Below are 22,322 nucleotides of genomic sequence, written 5' to 3' on the forward strand. Positions count from 1 at the left end.
GGGGATTATCAGTTGGAAATCATATGTTTGATTTTGCTCAATGTGTACCTATCAACAATATGACATCATTTTGATCAATGTCTACATATTTTATTGTTCACTAGACTTCAAAATAATGTTCCACCTGATCTTTTGTGATTCCGTAGCGTAGCACAGGCATCTTACTAGTATAGATTAATGGAATGCGTTGTCTTCAAAAAGAAAATCATGAGCAGCTGCCCACTGAAAATCATGAGCAACTGCCCACTGAAACGGCAGTACCAACATGGCAGCAGTACGTCTATGCCAAGTCCACCTAGTAAGGTCCAACTGAAAAAGGACTATAAATCGCTTCTTTCAGACGTTTAAACATAGCACTGAGAACAACAAATATTTGGATGGTTATTTCGATTCTTCCAACAAGGCCATGACTGGAACTGTACTCTTAAGCAAGCAAGACGTGCCAACTGAATATGGGGATAACATTATACATCAAAAGATTATATTATCTTATCATACTACTGTTGAAAACAACTCTGGCATATGAAGTCCATGGCTGCCGGACCTAGAAACTCTCCTCCTTCTGGAACAGTATTGATCCAACCATGACGGCGATTCCAGTTACAGCAATCGTAAAGATAAGTCGCCTGTGTTGTGCAGCAGGCACAGCACGCGCTGGTCGTACCGGTGGAGGAGGCCGCACTTCTCTCTCTGGAATGGTTCTGGCACTGAATTTCAAACATCTGATTAGCTAAGAGGTCTACTATAGTATCTTCAAAATTCTAGCAACAATATACTTGCTTATAAAATCAAAACAAAAAAACATCAACATACAGGATCTACGAAAAGGTTATCATCTTTGACTTGTAACCTAATCAAATTTTGAACTGATTTTGAATTACATTGACTAAGTATGCAAGGATCCGTCTAGGATATACTATTTGCAGATAATGGATTGCATTTAGTTTAGCAACACAAATAAAGATCACTGAAAACAAGCAGTCAATGTATGGACTGTGCAACACTAATCTTTAAATGGATCATACATTGTACGATGCCCGATAACCAAAATGGATCATACATTGTACAATACCCGATAACCAAAATAACAAAATTCAACAACTCCTTGGGACATGTGAGAACATGTTTACCTTGATGATTCTTCAGAACCATTTGAGCTAACGTGGCACTGCATTTCATGCCCTATCCATTCACGAAGTCTAATATACTTCTTGCATGTTTGACAAAACTCCGTTCGGTTTCCACATACATCCTGTATCTCAAACTACTATGATCAGAACAAATCGACATGTATCAAACAAGTTCAAATAAATATGTACCTTCAAAGGTAAACAACAAACTACACCTGATGTTCATGAATATCAATTGCAGGCAATTCGTACTCACAATATGCACACGCAACCATCCTCTGTGTGCACTGTTCACTTTTGTGAAGATCAAGTATCTCCGGTCGCAAGGTTTCTTTGCACAGGGAGCAATTTACCTGCATTTGATAAGATAAACTTACTGCACATGTACAACAGAAAAAAAAACTATTACCAAAATCCTGGAATATGTGCATTTTACTCCTCTTGTTCCTATGGAAAGCAATGTTGCATTAGCTCCTGGTTTCAATTGTGATAAAATTAGCATAGCAGAGGAAATGTGCTTTTCTTATTTGCAGGTACAAGAAAAGGCGAATAAGCTAAGGAGATGTGTGCCCAGTTTACAAGTACAAGAAGAAGATAACTGGCCATCATGTGCTGGAAGAAGAATAATTATTCCTATAATTTTGATTCGAACATGACTTGGTTTCTATACTTGTTGCAGCTAGTGGCTTAGACATCATGTCACGTTAGCTTCAGTTTCTTTTGGCTATGTTTTTAAACTCTGTCATGTGCTTTCTTACTCTCTACCTTAAATATCACTTGCAGTCACCAAATAAATAGTGTAATCAATAAAGTCTTCTATACACTTTAGACGAGATATAGAATATGCACCACCAAAATGAAAAATGTAGCATAAACTACAGAAAGAGAACCAACGTTATGGCATAATCTTCTGAAATACACAATGAGAACCAACATTATGGCATAATCTTTTGAAAACTCAAAACGTGGCATTTAGGATCAGACTGTAAAACTCAAAACATGCATTTAGAATCAGACTGCAAACATACCGGAGCGTGATTTTCATTGTAGTGTTCTTCCATAAGCTTCCTGGGAACCATTTCTCCACAGTGCTCGCACTTTTGAAGGTTACGAGCACAGTGTACGGAATGCAAGTCGATGTTTGACGATGGAATTTCTCGTTGACTGGAGAAAAGAAGATGCAAAAACTAAAATAGTTAACCAACTTGTGACATTGTCAGACCCAAGATGGTCTGAAGACTAAATTCAGACAAGTATTCACTGAATAACAGAACTTAGCAAAAGTTGAGATTGATTGCAAAAGTTAGAACGAGTTCTGATACACCCAAGGGCCAACCAGGAACACTGGCGGCTAGGGTTTACCCCAATGCAAGCAGAATGTCCCGGAAGGCTCTAGAATCCTGGCTTTATAGCCTTACAAGATTGTAGGAAACGAAAGAAAAGCAGATGGGGCAGTTGGCCACTGTAGCCCTTTTGCCAGAAAGCAAACAACAACACTCTGACACCTTCCAGCCGTCCGATGAAGAATCGACGTCGTCTCAGTCATCTTCAACAGTGAAGCGGTAAGGAGGAACTATAAGACATTGGATGATAGATGGACGGCCCACAGTGCTTCGTGCCAGCGGATCATGATTCAAACTTAACTGACTAGTTCTCAATGTCGAAATCTTCTGAGAAATACCGCTAGGGTCCTGGCAGATATCAATCAAACTACAACAATAGAAGTCATAGACTGTGAAGAGCTTGATTGAGAGGGTTTTTTTTTTTTTGACACAAAACTGACAGTGGTAGTTAGAAGCATTCCAGATCGATAAGGTACTGATCCCATAGCTCTACCAACTAATACTAGGTTCATCCTTTATACTTGTGATTAGAATATGATGCCAAAAGCAAATAATGCATAATTAATATAAAGAAATGTATTATCAATGTCCTGGCACCTATGATCACGAATTGTAATCTAATCCGTTTAATATTTTTTTCTCCAACTAACAATGGATTGCTTTGAAACAATAGTTGTTCAAACCTACTCCATCAGGAACCTCCGTTAAGTAAGTAGAGAAACCAAGCATCAGAGTACTTTCCCCTCCACTCAGTTTGATGGTTTCTCATGGAAGTTAATATTAGCAAGTATGCCCAGGCATTGGCGGGACAAGATGGTCTAGAACATCATGCAAGATGCTACATCGGTTGCTAGTGTGACCTTTTTCAATAAGCTGCACAATGAACACATTCTCAGGAGTACCGACGGTCACCTATCCAGCCGGCTTATAACTAGCAAACACGGAGATCACCTAGTTAGTCCAAGAATGTCCGTTTAATCGTGTGGGCGTGTGGCACGCTCGAGTAATTAATCCAATACACAACCTCGGTCTTTCAGGACCAATCAAACCGGGTCTTCCTTAGCTCAGATCCAAAACGAAGAGAACGCACGATATGTAATCGCCCTGGCACCGGCGCACGCACGCACGCACACCACCAAGGAAGAGCCGAAGAGTAGCGGCGCGGAACGGGAACAGGGTAACCAACCAGTGGGCGCAGATGGAGGTGGCGACGACGGCGGCGATATGAGAGCCGGCGTCTGCCATGGCGCTCGTCTTGGGGCCGGACGGACGGATCGCGCTCTCCTGTGGCACACTCTCCTCGTTCCCGATCGGACAGGGGAGTGCTGCGGTGGTCCAGCGGGGACAGCGCGGAGCGGAGGGAGGCCTTGGCGGGTGGGTGGCCGGAGGTCTCGAGGAAGGGGTGGAAGTTTGGTGGGGGGAGGGAAAAGCTGGAAAAGAGAGGAGACTCGGAGAGAGGTTGTGTGATCCGGGAAAGGGGAGAGAATTTATGACGAGAGGAAAGAGATCGGGTCTGGTCTCTGTCCGGAGGATGAACCCAAGCGTGGCACGGTATGATTTATTTATTTTTTAATGTTGGTAGGAGTTGTACCAAATTCATTGATCAGTAAGGAGTGAAAACACGAACCAACCTATTGTTGGATGATTAGAGGGACAATGGTATTTCTAGCCTATCAGGGTTTAAATCCTGGTGCTCGCACTATTTCTAAATTTATTTCAGGGTTTCCGGCGATGCACTTTCACTGGGAGGTGACGTTCTCGTCGAGGACGAGGCGCCTACAGTGACTTCGTAAATCTCAAGATGGTATGCCGGCTCAGTCTCTATAAGGTCCTCAAAGATGTAGGGTGTGCGTGTGTGAGCTCATAGGAATGAGTATATGCGTGTATGTATGAGCGTTTGCGTTTATATTATGTTTAAAAAAGTAAGGAGTGAAAACAGTACAGAGGGGTGCCAAAAAAACTAGCAAAGCACCTAAAAAAGGGTGCTAAAGGAGGAAAAAACAAGGCAACAAATCAGCCTGGGTCGAAGGGGGTCCCTGCTCCTACCGTGTTTCAGATTCTAATTTCATCCTTAATTCTCCTCAGCAGCATACCAGTATCCATCTCTTTATTGTCAACAGCTGTCTATTTCGTTCGCACCATATTTCCCAAGAGATTAGGTGCAGAAGAGACAAGGTCTGTTATACGGTGTAACCCTAAGAGGGATCTTTTTACACTTGGATGGAGGAAAAGAGATGAACTCACAAGCACACAAGGGAAAACCACTCAAACAAACCCAATCACACATCCTAGAGTATCACACATGAGATCCACAAGCATACAAGAACAGTTCAAGGAAAATAGCACTAGGGTAAAGTTCTTCCCACTCCAAAAGAGGTGGGGCTTGGTGATGATCTTCTCCAAGAGGAGGTATTGGTAACCCACAAGGATTCTTCCCTATAGGGTCTTGATCTCCAAGAGGAGGAGGAGATGAGCAAAGCTCTCTCAATGTCTATCCAATACTTTGCTGACCATAAAAATGAGCTAGGAGAAGAGTACTTATAGGCTAGGGACGAAATGGGAGGAAATGGGGGTACAAAGGGTCAAATGCCCATAGTGCTCGCAGGCACACCCGGAGGGGTTCGGGCACCCGGGAAAAAGGGGTCCGGGCACCCGGACCGCTCAGAGGTCGGCGCCCAGGGAGGCCGGGTGTCGGTGTCAAAATCGGCAGACCTCGGGGTAGGGGGTCCCGAGCTGTGGATCTAGGATCGATGGGTAACAAGGGACGATGAACACGGTGTTTACCCAGGTTCAGGCCCTCTCGAAGAGGTAATACCCTACATCTTGCCCTATTGTATTGGATGTATAGTATGATTTACAGAGTAGATCTACCTCAAGATCAGCATGACCTAAACCCTAAGGTGATGAGGTGCTGAATATAGCTCTACCCCTAAAGACTACAACCCTCGGTTTATATAGACACATGTAGGGTTAGGGTTACCGGAGATAAATTACAATAAGGGATAAAGAGGTCCTGCCTATCCTTGACTTGGAGGGCACACCACGGCTTCATAGATCTCCCGTCACTATACGACTTCTCCAGTCCGGCCCATATTCAATGGGTCGACGCCCTGAGGACCCCTTAGTCCATAACTACCTTAGTAGCCCCCGAACTAGCCTCCAATGCCAGGGATAGTCCTCTAAAATCTTCATATCATCGGCTTGCGAGACGAGTTCTTCCATTCCTTTATTCAGTTTGGAGTCGTATCAATCTCGCCGAACACTATCCGGAGTCCGAATTAATGTGCTCGGGCCCGGACAATTTCAAGATTCTGGGATCCGAAGATATCTCGAGATCGAGGTGGGGCCATCAGAGTTTAATGTCATTCCTTGGGGCAAGGGCTTCGTGCACCTTTTCAGAAGGCGTGTGGCCCAATGCCATCCTTCCATGAGCCCGTCCTTCCAGCTTCACGGTGAGACGCTTATTTATAGATCCAAAGGTGCGGGGGATAGCTTACCTTCCCCCTTTCTCAAAGAACGAAACCGAAGAAATTCCTCGACGCTATGGTCGACCTCCCAGGATCATCCTCGCGCTAGCACGGCCCACTTCCAGGCGATTGGTCGAGCTGTTCAGTTTCACACCTTCAGCTGAGGCACTTGCAGACGAAGTGCTTCCTCCCTCCAGCAGATTTGGTCCCCATTCGCGTCGGTCTCATCTTCGTCGATGGTCGCGCCCTCGCCAAGAACTCCCCCGCTCCGAGAAAGGAGGAGAGGGTATGTCTCATGCCCTTCCTTCTAAGAGGTTTGGGCTTTCCCATCCGTCCCTTTTTATGGGGTTTGTTGGAGTTCTATGGGATCCAGCTTCACAACCTCACCCTGGGGTCCATATTGCATATTTTTGGCTTTGTAGCCCTTTGCGAGGTATTTTTGAGTTGCGAGGCTGCTACCTCTTGAGCTTGCGTTGGTTTTCCCTTGAAGAGGAAAGGGTGATGCAACAAAGTAGCGTAAGTATTTCCCTCAGTTTTGAGAACCAAGGTATCAATCCAGTAGGAGACAACGCACAAGTCACCGAATACCTGCACAAACAATCAACAACTTGCACCCAACGCGATAAAGGGGTTGTCAATCCCTTCACGGTCACTTGCAAAAGTGAGATCTAATAGAGATAGATAAACGGTAAAGTAAATATTTTTGGTATTTTTGGTTTATAGAATGGAAAGTAAAGATTGCAAAATAGTAGATCGAAAACTAGAAAGATGTAAGCGAGATTCAATAATATAGAAAAGAGACTTGGGGGCCATAGGTTTCACTAGTGGCTTCTCTCGAGATAACAAGTATTACAGTGGGTGAACAAATTACTATCGAGCAATTGATAGAAAAGCGCATAGTTATGACGACATCTAAGGCAATGATCATGAACACAGGTATCACGTCCGTGTCAAGTAGACCGACTCCTGCCTGCATCTACTACTATTACTTCACATATCAACCGCTATCCAGCATGCATCTAGAGTATTAAGTTCATAAAGAACAGAGTAACGCATTAAGCAAGATGACATGATGTAGAGGAATTAACTCAAGCAATATGATGAAAATCCCATCTTGTTATCCTCGATGGCAACAATACAATACGTGCCTTGCTGCCCCTACTGTCACTGGGAAAGGGCACCGCAAGATTGAACCCAAAGCTAAGCACTTCTCCATTGCAAGAAAGATCAATCTAGTAGGCCAAACTAAACCGATAACTCGAAGAGACTTGCAAAGATATCAAATCATGCATATAAGAATTCAAAGAAGAACCAAATAATATTCATAGATAATCTTGGTCATAAATCCACAATTCATCGGATCTCGGCAAACACACCGTAAAAGAGTATTGCATCGAATAGATCTCCAAGAACATCAAGGAGAACATGGTATTGAGAATCAAAGAGAGAGAAGAAGCCATCTAGCTAATAACTATGGACCCGAATGATGAGGACATCAATACCATTGTTACACCCATAGCCCCTTCTGCTATACATACTGGACCAATTACTAGAGCTCGCGCACGCCAACTAAATTACCAGGTACTTTCGTTTCTTGGTAATGATTCTAATGTTCATGAGAATATGATGCTGCCTAAATTGGATACATTTGTTTTGATTACAAATGAAGGGCCTAGCTTGGAGAAGGATGAACATTGGAGCAAGAACAAGCATGGAGATGATGGCATGCGCAAGGGGAACAAGAACAGAGTTACAAGTGATGATTTCAGGTCTTTGAAGCCTCCATAACGAGTGCATGAAGCCTTGGACGAAATATACAAGATGTCACTTCATAAATTTCGTCCAGAGGCTATTATAGGTGCTGCGTCACCTTTTTATTGGGCCAGGCCCATGTAATTTCAAAATACCTAAGTATAGGCTATTTTTAGAGTCCGTATGTGTGGGGAAACAAGAGATAGGGTTGATTTCGCACCCCTCCACCAAGGGCCACGAAATTCCCCCTCTCTTCCTCCATATATACAGCCCTTAGGGCACCGTTTAGACTTTGGGTTTTGTTTAGATTAAAAGTTCGCCATAGCTGCAACTTCGCGTACTTCGTTTGTGTTCAACGACCAGACAAAGGCGTCACAGAACCCCACCTTGATCAATAAAGCTTTCATCTTATATTCGCAATATCCAGATTGCAATCTTAGTTTCTTGCTTGTTCTTCGTTTGCTCGCAGGAAACAGACCCTCGTGGTCAGGTTGATCGTGCTCCGGCTTGGTCAATAACCTCTCAGAGTTGGTTTAGCGATTGCTAAGGCGCGACGTCCTCGCACGTTCGTAGTCGGATCGTCAAAGTCGACTTCCACCAAAGCGAAAATCCATCATCTCATTGAAAGACGGGACACATTTGCCTCTATCAAGTGGTATCAGATTTCCAGGTTGCTCGGTGAGATTTTACAGTTTTTCGTAGTTTAGATCGAGTCTGTTCTTCATACCTACAGTCCACGAAAAAGCCACAAAAAAAATTAGGGTTAGTTCATCATATCCGAACCAATCTGAGCCTTTGCATAATCTTTTTAGGGTTTTGCTTTGTTGAATTTGCGGTTGCATCGTCGTGTCTAGTTGCTGGTCTTAGAGTCTAGTCTTTTAGAGTTTCGAGTTCTTGATAGAGGCGAGGGTGTCCCGATCTTTCGATGAGATGATAACTATCGATTTGGTGGAGACGACTTTGACGATCCGACTACAAACGTGCACGACATTGCGCCTTAGCAATCGCTAAACCAATCTCCTGAGGTTACTGACGATGCCGGAAGCACGGTCAGCCTGACCACGAAGGTCTATTCCTGCAAGCAATCGAAGAACGAGCAAGAATATGATAAAGCAATCTGAATATTGCAAATATATATGAGGTATTGATAATGGTGGGGATCCGTAAGCGGTCTTGGTCTGGTCGTTGGACACAAACGAAGTACACGAAGTTGCAATGGCTAACTTTTAACTAAACAAATCCCAAGGAAAAAGCTACTAGATGGATCTACTTATATAGGAGCAAGGGGTGGCGGCCAAGGAGGTGGGAGGACGTCCCAAGGCAGCCTAAAACTAAATCTAGGTCGTACAAGGCCAATGGGCCCAAGTGGAGGTGATGTAACACCTTTGGACTTGTAGTTTGACTCGGATTCTGCTGCAGCATCAGATTGTTTCGTCCACAACTCAACGCTCCGGACGAATTTGAAGGTGATTCCAATTGGGTTAGAAAGTGCACGAAATCTAGTTTCCAACAAAAAAAGAATCACCCAATTCGGAGTCCGTATGAAAAACTTGTGTGCGTTTTGAGTCAGGTATGTCTGTGCAGTCCAAATCTGAATCCAGAACGTGAGAGACTTGGACTCTATCTTCTCTTGGGCCAAAAGTGACGTGAGAGAACTTTTTGAACAGCAAATAAACATCTCTTTCTTCCTTATCTTCATATGTGGATTGTACAAATGTCCCATACACCTGCAATTAGACAAAACACAAAAGTGTGTGAAGTATTTTTGTTCTGGATAACATAAATAGATTATTGAATAGTTTGCACTAGAAATCACCTGACAAATATGCATATATGCAATATTTTTGGTCATATCCAAGGTAGTCATGTCCTCATCATCCTCCCCTTCTTGAAAATAAAGCCGTCCTCGGCGTTGCTTAATCTGAAATTTGGCTAACAAAAGAGACAAGGTGTACATGTTGTATATGTATATGTCATCCATTTTTACTTCCCTTGATTTTTGCATATATAACACATGAATAGATGAGTAACTTGCATAGTTCATAAAATCTAAAGCCAAAAAATTAGCACAAGTAGAAGGCATAAAAATATTGCAACTCAGTTTGCACATATAAGTGAAGCACTTATTCATTTCAAAAGATTGACAATGTTCATCATTAAACCATCCCAACATTGGTGAATAAACCTTACTTGCATCAAATTTACATGCTACAACATGCTTAAATAAGCAAACATGCAATAAGTCATTTAACACAGAATCATCACCAAGATTAGAGGTCATATCAAAATGATTAAACATTGGTTCTTTTGCATCAATAGTTAATTCAATGGGTGCACTCAAAATTGTTGGTATTTCAGTTGTTTGATCACATGGCAAAGTCAAATTATCAACGTAGTCCTCTAAAATAGGTGGTGTGATCAAAGTAGTGGGTAGCTCATCAGATGGTGCATTCAAATTGACAAGGCATTCATCATTCTCATGTAGAGATGGAAGATCAGTACCTTTCTCATTACCTCTTATGATCAACTCAGATGATGTAGCCACTCTCGGGGGCGATGTGTCACATGGTGGAGGTGATGTAGTCCTGACAACAACGGATGTGGTTGTCATAGTATGCCTAGTAGTTGAAGGAACAATCATATCAACTCTTGGAATGTGCACCGTGCGCTTGTTCTCCTCGTGGCCAACACGTCGTTTTATTTCCTGTTCAGCTTTGCAAGCAAGATGAAACAAATGGTCCATAGGATAACACTCTTCATGAATTAGTATCTCTTGAATATCACGGTTTAATCCTCCTCAAAATCTATCCATAAAATCATCTTCACTTTCTTCTAAAGAGGAATGCAACAAGGTAGTTTGTAAATCATCATAATATTTTGTTACAGTTTCACTACCTTGTTTTAAGTGTTGCAACTTCTTAATCATGTCACGAGTATAATAAGCAGGGACGAAAGTATGTCGCATGGCAAGTTTCAAATCATCCCAAGTAGTAGGTATATAATCAGGGTGTAACCGACAATATTCACTCCACCAAACCAAAGCATAACCAGTGAAAGAACCAACCGCAATCTTAACCTTTTTATGTTCATCGAAATTATGGGAAGCAAATATATTTTTTATGTCGAACTCCCATTCAATATATAAAGCAGGTTTAAAACGGCCATTAAATGGTGGTATAGATACATTAACCTGATCATGTGCATTTGGATGTTTGTGCACTTCTCGTGACGGTTGTGGTATTTGCAAAGGTGGTGGCACGTCTCCCGCGATCGACAAAGCCCATGAATTGACTCTGGATCCTGTCATGATTAGTAGAACAAGAAACAAAACCCAAAAATAATGTTCCTATAACTACTAGGATGTGGTGGTAAAACGCTCACAGTAAAGCAAATATCAATGTCTTACAAGTTCTTACCATGCAACAGGCGGTGATCGGCAACCAGCGGTGTCAAGTAACTCCGAATATTGAGTAAAGCGATTGCCAGGGGAGCGTACGTATACACGGTGTAGAAATATGTGGAACTGGGTTGGCTATATATGGTAGCAAAAGATTAGCAATAATCAATTCAAAGATGCAATGTTGAATAAACGCTCAACGACGGTACTGTGCTGGTCCTAGGCTAGACCGGACTAGAGACGCGAGCCTAGAACACTAATGAGGTCACGGCGTAGCACAACTAGCATCAATGAAGGATACTAAGTAGCTCTTGACAGCAAGATATAAGTGAAGATCACAACGGCAGTGAAGATAATGATGAAAAACAACTGCCAAGCAGGATATACAACAACTCTCTCTCCAACTTTCCTCTTGAAAAGTTTGAGACAATTTTCTGATAAATTCTTTCAAAGAATGCTACTAACTCAATCTTTCCAATGCAAAAAGAATCACTCAATTCCGAGTTGATATGAGGAGTCAAAGAATTCTAAAACTGGCCTGAAAAATTGGAACAAGTTGTGTTCACGAACTTCGGAGGGCAAAAAGACCTATTTAGAAGCCGATTTTGAGGTGTCAAATATTGAAATAGCTTCTGCAACTATTTAGATCCGGCTCGTTGCTATCTTCAATTTGAATACTCACGGAGCCAAAACTGACTTCGTATGAGGAAGATACACCTGTTTTACTGAACAGTGCGCAAAACAGATTCCAATCCGAATTCAGGTACGAGATTGATTCTAGATAGATCCAATTTTTTTTTCTTCTCTCTTTTTTTTCTCACGCCTTTTTTTTCTTTTTCTTCTCCCTCTTTTTCTTTTTTTTCTTTCCTTTTTTCTCTTTTTTTTTCTTTATCTTCTTTTTCTCCCTCTTTCCAAGACAAACTAGATAAGATGCATATTCGATCAGGCGAAGATGTGAGTGACCTCAACTATGATTATGACAATAAACAGTGCGTAGCACATGGTGGAAATTGGTGGATGGGATGGTGGATAGCGGATGGGATAATGATGCAGCGGCTGCGTAACTAATGTGAACAGAACTCGAAACTCTAAAGGAACTAGACACTAAGACCAGCAACTCGACACGGCGATGCAACCGATAATTCAATAATGCAAACAATGAAAAGAAAATTGCAAAGGCTCAGTCTGGCTAGGACAAAGGATGAATAGATCTAACTTTTGTTTTGTGGCTTTTTCTTGGACAATAGGTAAGAAAATAAATCTAATCTAGGAAAAACTGGAAATTCTCACCGAGCAACCTGAAAACTGATACCACTTGATAGAGGCGGGGTGTCTCGATCTTTCGATGAGATGATACTACCGATTTGGTGGAGACGACTTTGACGATCCGACTACAAACGTGCACGATGTTCCGCCTTAGCAATCGCTAAACCAATCTCCTGAGGTTATTAACCACGCCGGAGCACGATCAACCTGACCACGAAGGTCTATTCCTGCAAGCAATCGAAGAACGAGCAAGAATATGATAAAAGCAATCTGAATATTGCGAATATATATGAAGTATTGATAAAGGTGGGGATCCGTAAGCGGTCTTGGTCTGGTCGTTGGACACAAACGAAGTACACGAAGTTGCAATGGCTAACTTTTAACTAAACAAATCCCAAAGAAAAAGCTACTAGATGGATCTACTTATATAGGAGCAAGGGGTGGCGGCCAAGGAGGTGGGAGGACGTCCCAAGGCAGCCTAAAACTAACCCTAGGTCGTACAAGGCTCATGGGCCCAAGTGGAGGTGATGTAACACCTTTGGACTTGTAGTTTGACTCGGATTCTGCTGCAGCATCAGATTGTTTCGTCCACAACTCAACGCTCCGGACGAATTTGAAGGTGATTCCAATTGGGTTGGAAAGTGCACGAAATCTAGTTTCCAACAAAAAAAGAATCACCCAATTCGGAGTCCGTATGAAAAACTTGTGTGCGTTTTGAGTCAGGTATGTCTGTGCAGTCCGAATCTGAATCCAGAACGTGAGAGACTTGGACTCTATCTTCTCTTGGGTCAAAAGTGACGTGAGAGAACTTTTTGGACAGGAAATAAACATCTCTTTCTTCCTTATCTTCATATGTGGATTGTACAAATGTCCCATACACCTGCAATTAGACAAAACACAAAAGTGTGTGAAGTATTTTTGTTCTGGATAACATAAATAGATTATTGAATAGTTTGCACTAGAAATCACCTGACAAATATGCATATATGCAATATTTTTGGTCATATCCAAGGTAATCATGTCCTCATCATCCTCCCCTTCTTGAAAATAAAGCCGTCCTCGGCGTTGCTTAATCTGAAATGTGGCTAACAAAAGAGACAAGGTGTACATGTTGTATATGTATATGTCATCCATTTTTACTTCCCTTGATTTTTGCATATATGACACATGAATAGATGAGTAACTTGCATAGTTCATAAAATCTAAAGCCAAAAAATTAGCACAAGAAGTAGAAGGCATGAAAATATTGCAACTCAGTTTGCACATATAAGTGAAGCTCTTATTCATTTCAAAAGATTGACAATGTTCACCATTAAACCATCCCAACACTGGTGAATAAACCTTACTTGCATCAAATTTACATGCTACAACATGCTTAAATAAGCAAACATGCAATAAGTCATTTAACACAGAATCATCACCAAGATTAGAGGTCATATCAAAATGATTAAACATTGGTTCTTTTGCATCAATAGTTAATTCAATGGGTGCACTCAAAATTGTTGGTATTTCAGTTGTTTGATCACATGGCAAAGTCAAATTATCAACGTAGTCCTCTAAAATAGGTGGTGTGATCAAAGTAGTGGGTAGCTCATCAGATGGTGCATTCAAATTGACAAGGCATTCATCATTCTCATGTAGAGATGGAAGATCAGTACCTTTGTCATTACCTCTTATGATCAACTCAGATGATGTAGCCACTCTCGGGGGCGATGTGTCACATGGTGGAGGTGATGTAGTCCCGACAACAACGGATGTGGTTGTCATAGTATGCCTAGTAATTGAAGGAACAATCATATCAACTCTTGGAATGTGCACCGTGCGCTTGTTCTCCTCGTGGCCAACACGTCGTTTTATTTCCTGTTCAGCTTTGCAAGCAAGATGAAACAAATGGTCCATAGGATAACACTCTTCATGAATTAGTATCTCTTGAATATCACGGTTTAATCCTCCCCAAAATCTATCCATAAAATCATCTTCACTTTCTTCTAAAGAGGAATGCAACAAGGTAGTTTGTAAATCATCATAATATTTTGTTACAGTTTCACTACCTTGTTTTAAGTGTTGCAACTTCTTAATCATGTCACGAGTATAATAAGTAGGGACGAAAGTATGTCACATGGCAAGTTTCAAATCATCCCAAGTAGTAGGTATATAATCAGGGTGTAACCGACAATATTCACTCCACCAAACCAAAGCATAACCGGTGAAAGAACCAACCGCAACCTTAACCTTTGTATGTTCATTGAAATTATGGGAAGCAAATATATTTTTTATGTCGAACTCCCATTCAATATATAAAGCAGGTTTAAAATGGCCATTAAATGGTGGTATAGATACATTAACCTGATCATGTGCATTTGGATGTTTGTGCACCTCTCGTGACGGTTGTGGTATTTGCAAAGGTGGTGGCACGTCTCCCGCGATCGACAAAGCCCATGAATTGACTCTGGATCCTGTCATGATTAGTAGAACAAGAAACAAAACCCAAAAATAATGTTCCTATAACTACTAGGATGTGGTGGTAAAACGCTCACAGTAAAGCAAATATCAATGTCTTACAAGTTCTTACCATGCAGCAGGCGGTGATCGGCAACCAGCGGTGTCAAGTAACTCCGAATATTGAGTAAAGCGATTGCCAGGGGAGCGTACGTATACACGGTGTAGAAATATGTGGAGCTGGGTTGGCTATATATGGTAGCAAAAGATTAGCAATAATCAATTCAAAGATGCAATGTTGAATAAACGCTCAACGACGGTACTCTGCTGGTCGTAGGCTAGACCGGACTAGAGACGCGAGCCTAGAACACTAATAAGGTCACGGCGTAGCACAACTAGCATTAATGAAGGATACTAAGTAGCTCTTCACAGCAAGATATAAGTGAAGATCACAACGCAGTGAAGATAATGATGAAAAACAACTGCCAAGCAGGATATACAACAACTCTCTCTCCAACTTTCCTCTTGAAAAGTTTGAGACAATTTTCTGATAAATTCTTTCAAAGAATGCTACTAACTCAAGCTTTCCAATGCAAAAAGAATCACTCAATTCCGAGTTAATATGAGGAGTCAAATCATTCTAAAACTGGCCTGAAAAATTGGAACAAGCTGTGTTCACGAACTTCGGAGGGCAAAAAGACCTATTTAGAAGCCGATTTTGAGGTGTCAAATATTGAACTAGCTTCTGCAACTATTTAGATGCGGCTCGTCGCTATCTTAAATTTGAGTACTCACGGAGCCAAAACGGACTTCGTATGAGGAAGATACACCTGTTTTACTGAACAGTGCGCAAAACAGATTCCAATCCGAATTCAGGTATGAGATTGATTCTAGATAGATCCAATTTTTTTTCTTCTCTCTTTTTTTTTCTCACACTTTTTTTTTTCTTTTTCTTCTCCCTCTTTCCAAAACAAACTAGATAAGATGCAGATTGGATCAAGTGAAGATGTGAACGATCTCAACTATTATTATGACAATGAATGATGGGTAGCACGTGGTGGAAGTTGATGGATGGGTGGTGAACAGCGGAAGAGATAATGATGCAGCGGTGGCGTGACTAATGTGAACAGAACTCAAAACTCTAAACGAACTAGACACTAAGACCAGCAACTCGACACGACGATGCAACCGATAATTCAACTATGCAAGCAATGAAAAGAAAATTGCAAAGGCTCAGATTGGCTTGGACAAAGGATGAATAGATCTAACTCTTTTTTGTGGCTTTTTCTTGGACAATAGGTAAGAAAATAAATCTAATCTAGGAAAACTGGAAATTCTCACCGAGCAACCTGAAAACTGATACCACTTGATAGAGGCGAGGGTGTACAGCAAATAAACATCTCTTTCTTCCTTATCTTCATATGTGGATTGTACAAATGTCCCATACACCTGCAATTAGACAAAACACAAAAGTGTGTGAAGTATTTTTGTTCTGGATAACATAAATAGATTATTGAATAGTTTGCACTAGAAATCACCTGACAAATATGCATATATGCAATATTTTTGGTCATATCCAAGGTAGTCATGTCCTCATCAGTTCTGGTCATAAGTTGTCACGCCACCGCCGCACCATCATCATCGCCTCTGCCATCTACCACCACCGCTTATCCGCCACCGCTTCGAATCAGTATCCATATACCACCACCGCTGTCATATACTACCACCGCTGCCATCTACCACCATATATCCACCACCAATCCGAGTTCTTGTCATATTAGGTTTGTTTTCGAGATCCATCTAGATTCCGATTCGTGTTTCCTTGCCGGAGTAGGTTTCGGAAAAAAAAAGTCCGGAAACCACCCTCCGTTTAGGTCCAAAATTTTTCGAAAACGCATTTTTCGAAAAAATTTCTGGCTATCCTATTTTTAGGTGTTTCTGAGTGTTTTGAGACAGGTGCCATTATAGGAAGTTTTTTTTGACCCGTTTCCAGTTTTTGGGTCCGGGCAGTCGAAAAAACAAAAAAAAAATTGGTCGAAAAAAATTTCGTGCCCATCCTGTCAGTTTGACCTAGGAAGAGTTTTGAGACACTCGCCATTACAGTGATTTTTCGCAAAAAAAAAAGCTGCGCAAAAAAAAAGGAGCGCAAAAAAAAGAGCGAAAAAAAAATTCCAGAGTGTGCTTTTTTCTTGTTTACGTGCAGCGCCGTAATTTTGTTAGTGTTCTAGGCTCGCGTCTCTAGCACGGTCTAGCCTAGGACCAGCACAGTACCGTCGTTGAGCGTTTATTCAACTTTGCATCTCTGAATTGATTATTGCTGACCCTTTTTGCTACCATATTATAAGCCTTCCCAGCTCCACATACATCTACGTCGTGCGTTTGACTCTCCCTGGTAATCGCTCTATCCAAGCTTTGAGAGTTTTGACTACAACGGTTGCCGATCACCGCCTGCTACTGGGTAAGAACTGGTAAGAATTTGAGTTTTGCTTGACGGATTTGTGACACCCACCACCACCTCTTGTTAGTAGTCTGTAGGATCATATTCTTGTGTGTTTCTATTGCTGCTAACCATGCCAGGATCACAAGCCGACGAGACTGACTGGGAGAACATGACGAATAAGGATTTGCATGATAAATTTCAGCAAATGATGAGTGGACAGGTGCAAGATGTGCTAAACAGATTTGAAGAGGCCATGGAGAAGATAGATGGCATGGAGAAGACGTTCGAAACAAAGCTCGATAACAAGTTTAATGAATTGCTCGCGTGTCTTCCACCACCACCACCCGCTGCACCTAACGCACCTCTCCAACAACAACAACAACAACGACTACCTCCACATCGCGAAACAGACCTTCGCCGAGCGAGCCGTGTTCCTCTTGCGTTTGGCCAAACTGTTGGTGCTGCTGTTGATACTTCTGTGGCTCCTGCTGCTGATGCGGAGGAGGATGATTATGTGGGAGATTATGAGGATGAGGTTGATCAAAATCAGCACTACGTGCAGCCACCTTCACCACCACCAGCAGGTCGACCTCAGGTATATATTCGTAATGGTAGGCCTGCACCACCACCTCAGGTACGAGATGATGTCCATATTCCTAAACTGAAATTGAATATTCCACCATTTGAGGGTAGATATGTTCCTGATATATATCTTACTTGGGAGTTAGAAACTGAACAACGATTTACATGTTTACAATATCCTGAGGAAAGACGAGTTGCTGCTGCTGTTTGTGCTTTCACTAGTTTTGCATGTGTATGGTGGTCTGAACATTGTAGATTATATCCTATTCCAACTACTTGGGCTGCTTTGAAAACTGCTATGCGTACTCGTTGGGTTCCACCATATTATCAACGTGAATTGCTTCAAAAATTACAGCGCTTAAGTCAAGGAAAAAATTCTGTAGAAGAATATTATCAGGAATTACAAACTGGCATGATTAGATGTGGTATTGTTGAGGAGAATGAAGCTATGCTTGCACGTTTTCTGGGTGGATTAAATAGAGAGATTCAGACCATTCTAGACTATAAGGAGTATACTAATATCACTCGTTTATTCCATCTTGCTTGTAAAGCTGAACGTGAAGTGCAGGATCGACAAGCATTGGCGCGAACTAACTTTTCTGCAGGCCGACCTTCATCATGGACACCGCGTGCATCTTCTACTTCAACTGCACCAGCACCTCAATCACGTGCCTCCTCCAGTCGTGATACAAGAAAACAGGCACAACCACCATTATCTGCCAAGAGCGCACCTGCTGGGCCTGCACAAAGTTCTTCTTCTTCCATGGCATCAACAGGGCACACAAGTGATATTATTTGTCGTCGTTGTAAGGGAGGAGGTCATTATGCGAGAGAATGCAAATCTCCGCGTGTGATGATTGCTACCGCGGATGGTGGATATGAGTCCGCTAGTGACTATGATGAGGAGACTTTGGCTCTTATTACACGTGAAGAACATGGTGGAGATGATTCTGATCATGAGACGCAATACATGGCTCCTGAAGACGCTGACAGGTATGAATGTTTAGTTGCTCAACGTGTTTTGAGTGTGCAGGTCACACAAGCTGAGCAAAATCAGAGGCACAATTTGTTCCATACCAAGGGAGTTGTGAAAGAACGTTCTGTGCGCGTCATCATAGATGGAGGGAGCTGCAACAACTTGGCTAGCATGGAGATGGTGGAGAAGCTTTCTCTCACCACAAGACCACATCCACATCCTTACTACATCCAATGGTTCAACAACAGCGGCAAGGTTAAGGTAACACGTACTGTTCGTGTGCATTTTAGTATCTCTACATATGCTGATTATGTTGATTGTGATGTGGTACCTATGCAAGCATGTTCCTTATTACTTGGTAGACCATGGCAATTTGATAAAAATTATGTAAACCATGGTAGAAACAATCAGTATACTCTTGTTCATAAGGATAAAAATATTACTTTGCTTCCTATGACTCCTGATTCTATTTTGAAAGATGATATTAATAGAGCTAATAAAGCAAAAAAAGAGAAGAATAAGAGTGAAAATCAGATTGTGGCAAAAGAATTTGAGCAACAAATGAAGCCTAATAATAAACCATATAGTGTTGCTTCTAAAATTAAATTGAAAAGTGCATGTTTATTTGCCACCAAATCTGATATTGATGAGCTAATTTTCAGCAAATCTGTTTGCTATGCTTTTGTGTGCAAAGAGGCATTATTTTCATTCGAGGACGTGCCTTCCTCTTTGCCTCCTGCTATCACTAACATTTTGCAGGAGTTCGCTGACGTCTTTCCACAAGACGTGCCACCGGGATTACCACCTATTCGAGGGATTGAGCATCAGATCGACTTAATTCCCGGTGCTTCACTGCCAAACCGTGCGCCATACCGTAGCAATCCAGAGTAGACGAAGGAGATTATGCGTCAAGTACAAGAGCTTCTCGACAAAGGTTATATACGCGAATCCCTTAGTCCTTGTGCTGTTCATATTATTCTAGTGCCGAAAAAGGATGGTACATTGCGTATGTGTGTTGATTGTAGAGGCATTAATAATATTACTATTCGTTATCATCATCCTATTCCTAGGCTAGATGATATGCTTGATGACTTGAGTGGCTCTACAATATTCTCCAAAGTTGATTTGCGTAGTGGATACCATCAAATTCGTATGAAATTGGGGGATGAATGGAAAACAACATTTAAAACTAAGTTTGGATTATATGAGTGGTTAGTCATGCCTTTTGGGTTAACTAATGCGCCTAGTACTTTCATGATACTAATGAACGAAGTTTTACGTGCTTTCATTGGACGATTTGTGGTAGTCTATTTTGATGATATACTGATTTATAGCAGATCTTTGAAAGAACATTTGGAACATTTACGTGCTGTTTTTATTGCTCTACGTGATGCACGTTTGTTTGGTAACCTTGGGAAGTGCACCTTTTGCACCGACCGAGTATCTTTTCTTGGCTATGTTGTTACTCCATAGGGAATTGAAGTTGATAAAGCAAAGATTGAAGCTATTGAGAGTTGGCCGCATCCCAAAACGGTCACACAAGTGAGGAGTTTTCTTGGCCTCGCTGGATTCTATAGGCGTTTTGTGAGAGATTTCAGCACCATTGCTGCACCTCTCAATGAGCTTACAAAGAAAGATGTGCCTTTTCTTTGGGGTACCGCACAGGAAGAAGCCTTCTCGGTATTGAAAGATAAGTTGACACATGCTCCTTTACTCCAACTTCCTGATTTTAATAAGACTTTTGAGCTTGAATGTGATGCTAGTGGAATTGGATTAGGAGGTGTGTTATTACAAGATGGCAAACCTGTTGCATACTTTTCTGAAAAATTGAGTGGGCCTAGTCTGAATTATTCTACTTATGATAAAGAATTATATGCTCTTGTTCGGACTTTAGAAACATGGCAACATTATTTATGGCCCAAAGAATTTGTTATACATTCTGATCATGAATCTTTGAAACATATTAAAAGTCAAGCTAAACTGAATCGTAGACATGCTAAATGGGTTGAATTCATTGAGACTTTCCCTTATGTCATTAAACACAAGAAGGGAAAAGAAAATGTTATTGCTGATGCATTGTCTCGTCGCTATACTATGCTTTCACAACTTGACTTCAAAATATTTGATAGAGGCAAAGGTGTCCCGTCTTTCGATGAGATGGTGGATTTCGCTTTGGTGGAAGTCGACTTTGACGATCCGACTACGAACGTGCGAGGACGTCGCGCCTTAGCAATCGCTAAACCAACTCCGAGAGGTTATTGACCACGCCGGAGCACGATCAACCTGACCACGAGGGTCTGTTTCCTGCGAGCAAACGAAGAACAAGCAAGAAACTAAGATTGCAATCTGGATATTGCGAATATAAGATGAAAGCTTTATTGATCAAGGTGGGGTTCTGTGACGCCTTTGTCTGGTCGTTGAACACAAACGAAGTACGCGAAGTTGCAGCTATGGCGAACTTTTAATCTAAACAAAACCCAAAGTCTAAACGATGCCCTAAGGGCTGTATATATGGAGGAAGAGGGGGGAATTTCGTGGCCCTTGGTGGAGGGGTCCGAAATCAACCCTATCTCTTGTTTCCCCACACATACGGACTCTAAAAAGAGCCTATACTTATGTATTTCGAAATTACATGGGCCTGGCCCAATAATAAGGTGACGCAGCACCTAAAATAGCCTCGGGACGAAATTTATGAAGTGGCATCTTGTATATTTCGTCCAAGGCTTCATGCACCCATTATGGTGGCTTCAAAGTCCTGAAATCATCACTTGTAACTCCGTTCTTGTTCCCCTTGCGCATGCCATCATCTCCATGCTTGTTCTTGCTCCAATGTTCATCCTTCTCCAAGCTAGGCCCTTCATTTGTAAGCAAAACAAATGTATCCAATTTAGGCAGCATCATATTCTCATGAACATTAGAATCATTACCAAGAAACGAAAGTACCTGGTAATTTAGTTGGCGTGCACGAGCTCTAGTAATTGGTCCAGTATGTATAGCAGCAGGGGCTGTGGGTGTAACAATTGTATTGATGTCCTCATCATGATGCACGTTTGTTCGGTAACCTTGGGAAGTGCACCTTTTGCACCGACCGAGTATCTTTTCTTGGCTATGTTGTTACTCCACAGGGAATTGAAGTTGATAAAGCCAAGATTGAAGCTATTGAGAGTTGGCCGCAGCCCAAAACGGTCACACAAGTGAGGAGTTTTCTTGGCCTCGCTGGATTCTATAGGCGTTTTGTGAGAGATTTTAGCACCATTGCTGCACCTCTCAATGAGCTTACAAAGAAAGATGTGCCTTTTCTTTGGGGTACCGCACAGGAAGAAGCCTTCACGGTATTGAAAGATAAGTTGACACATGCTCCTTTACTCCAACTTCCTGATTTTAATAAGACTTTTGAGCTTGAATGTGATGCTAGTGGAATTGGATTAGGAGGTGTGTTATTACAAGATGGCAAACCTGTTGCATACTTTTCTTAAAAATTGAGTGGGCCTAGTCTGAATTATTCTACTTATGATAAAGAATTATATGCT

The 22,322-nt window shown here is 41.7% G+C and overlaps 1 protein-coding gene across 1 annotated transcript; it reads right to left on the minus strand.

Annotated features, from left to right (window-relative positions):
* Positions 1-310: 310 nt before the first annotated feature.
* LOC119295965 (XIAP-associated factor 1-like) lies at positions 311-3,949 on the minus strand. Its single transcript, XM_037574389.1, has 5 exons — positions 3,660-3,949; positions 2,159-2,294; positions 1,346-1,483; positions 1,131-1,252; positions 311-707 (listed from the first exon to the last, which is right to left on the minus strand). The coding sequence occupies exons 1-5, from the start codon at positions 3,716-3,718 to the stop codon at positions 545-547; spliced, it is 618 nt and encodes a 205-aa protein (XP_037430286.1). The 5' UTR covers positions 3,719-3,949; the 3' UTR covers positions 311-544.
* Between the last annotated feature and the right edge of the window lie 18,373 nt (positions 3,950-22,322).

This window comes from Triticum dicoccoides, chromosome 4B, assembly GCF_002162155.2.
Source record: "Triticum dicoccoides isolate Atlit2015 ecotype Zavitan chromosome 4B, WEW_v2.0, whole genome shotgun sequence".
Classification (NCBI taxonomy): domain Eukaryota; kingdom Viridiplantae; phylum Streptophyta; class Magnoliopsida; order Poales; family Poaceae; genus Triticum; species Triticum dicoccoides.

Bases quoted from the DNA above. Each gene is read 5' to 3' on its own strand.
- LOC119295965 (XM_037574389.1), bottom strand. From the start codon at position 3,718: ATGGCAGACGCCGGCTCTCATATCGCCGCCGTCGTCGCCACCTCCATC. The intron at 1,484-2,158 runs GTATGTTTGCAG...TATCAAATGCAG, and splicing joins ACAATGAAAATCACGCTCCG to GTAAATTGCTCCCTGTGCAA. The intron at 1,253-1,345 runs GTGTAGTTTGTT...TTTGAGATACAG, and splicing joins TTGATATTCATGAACATCAG to GATGTATGTGGAAACCGAAC.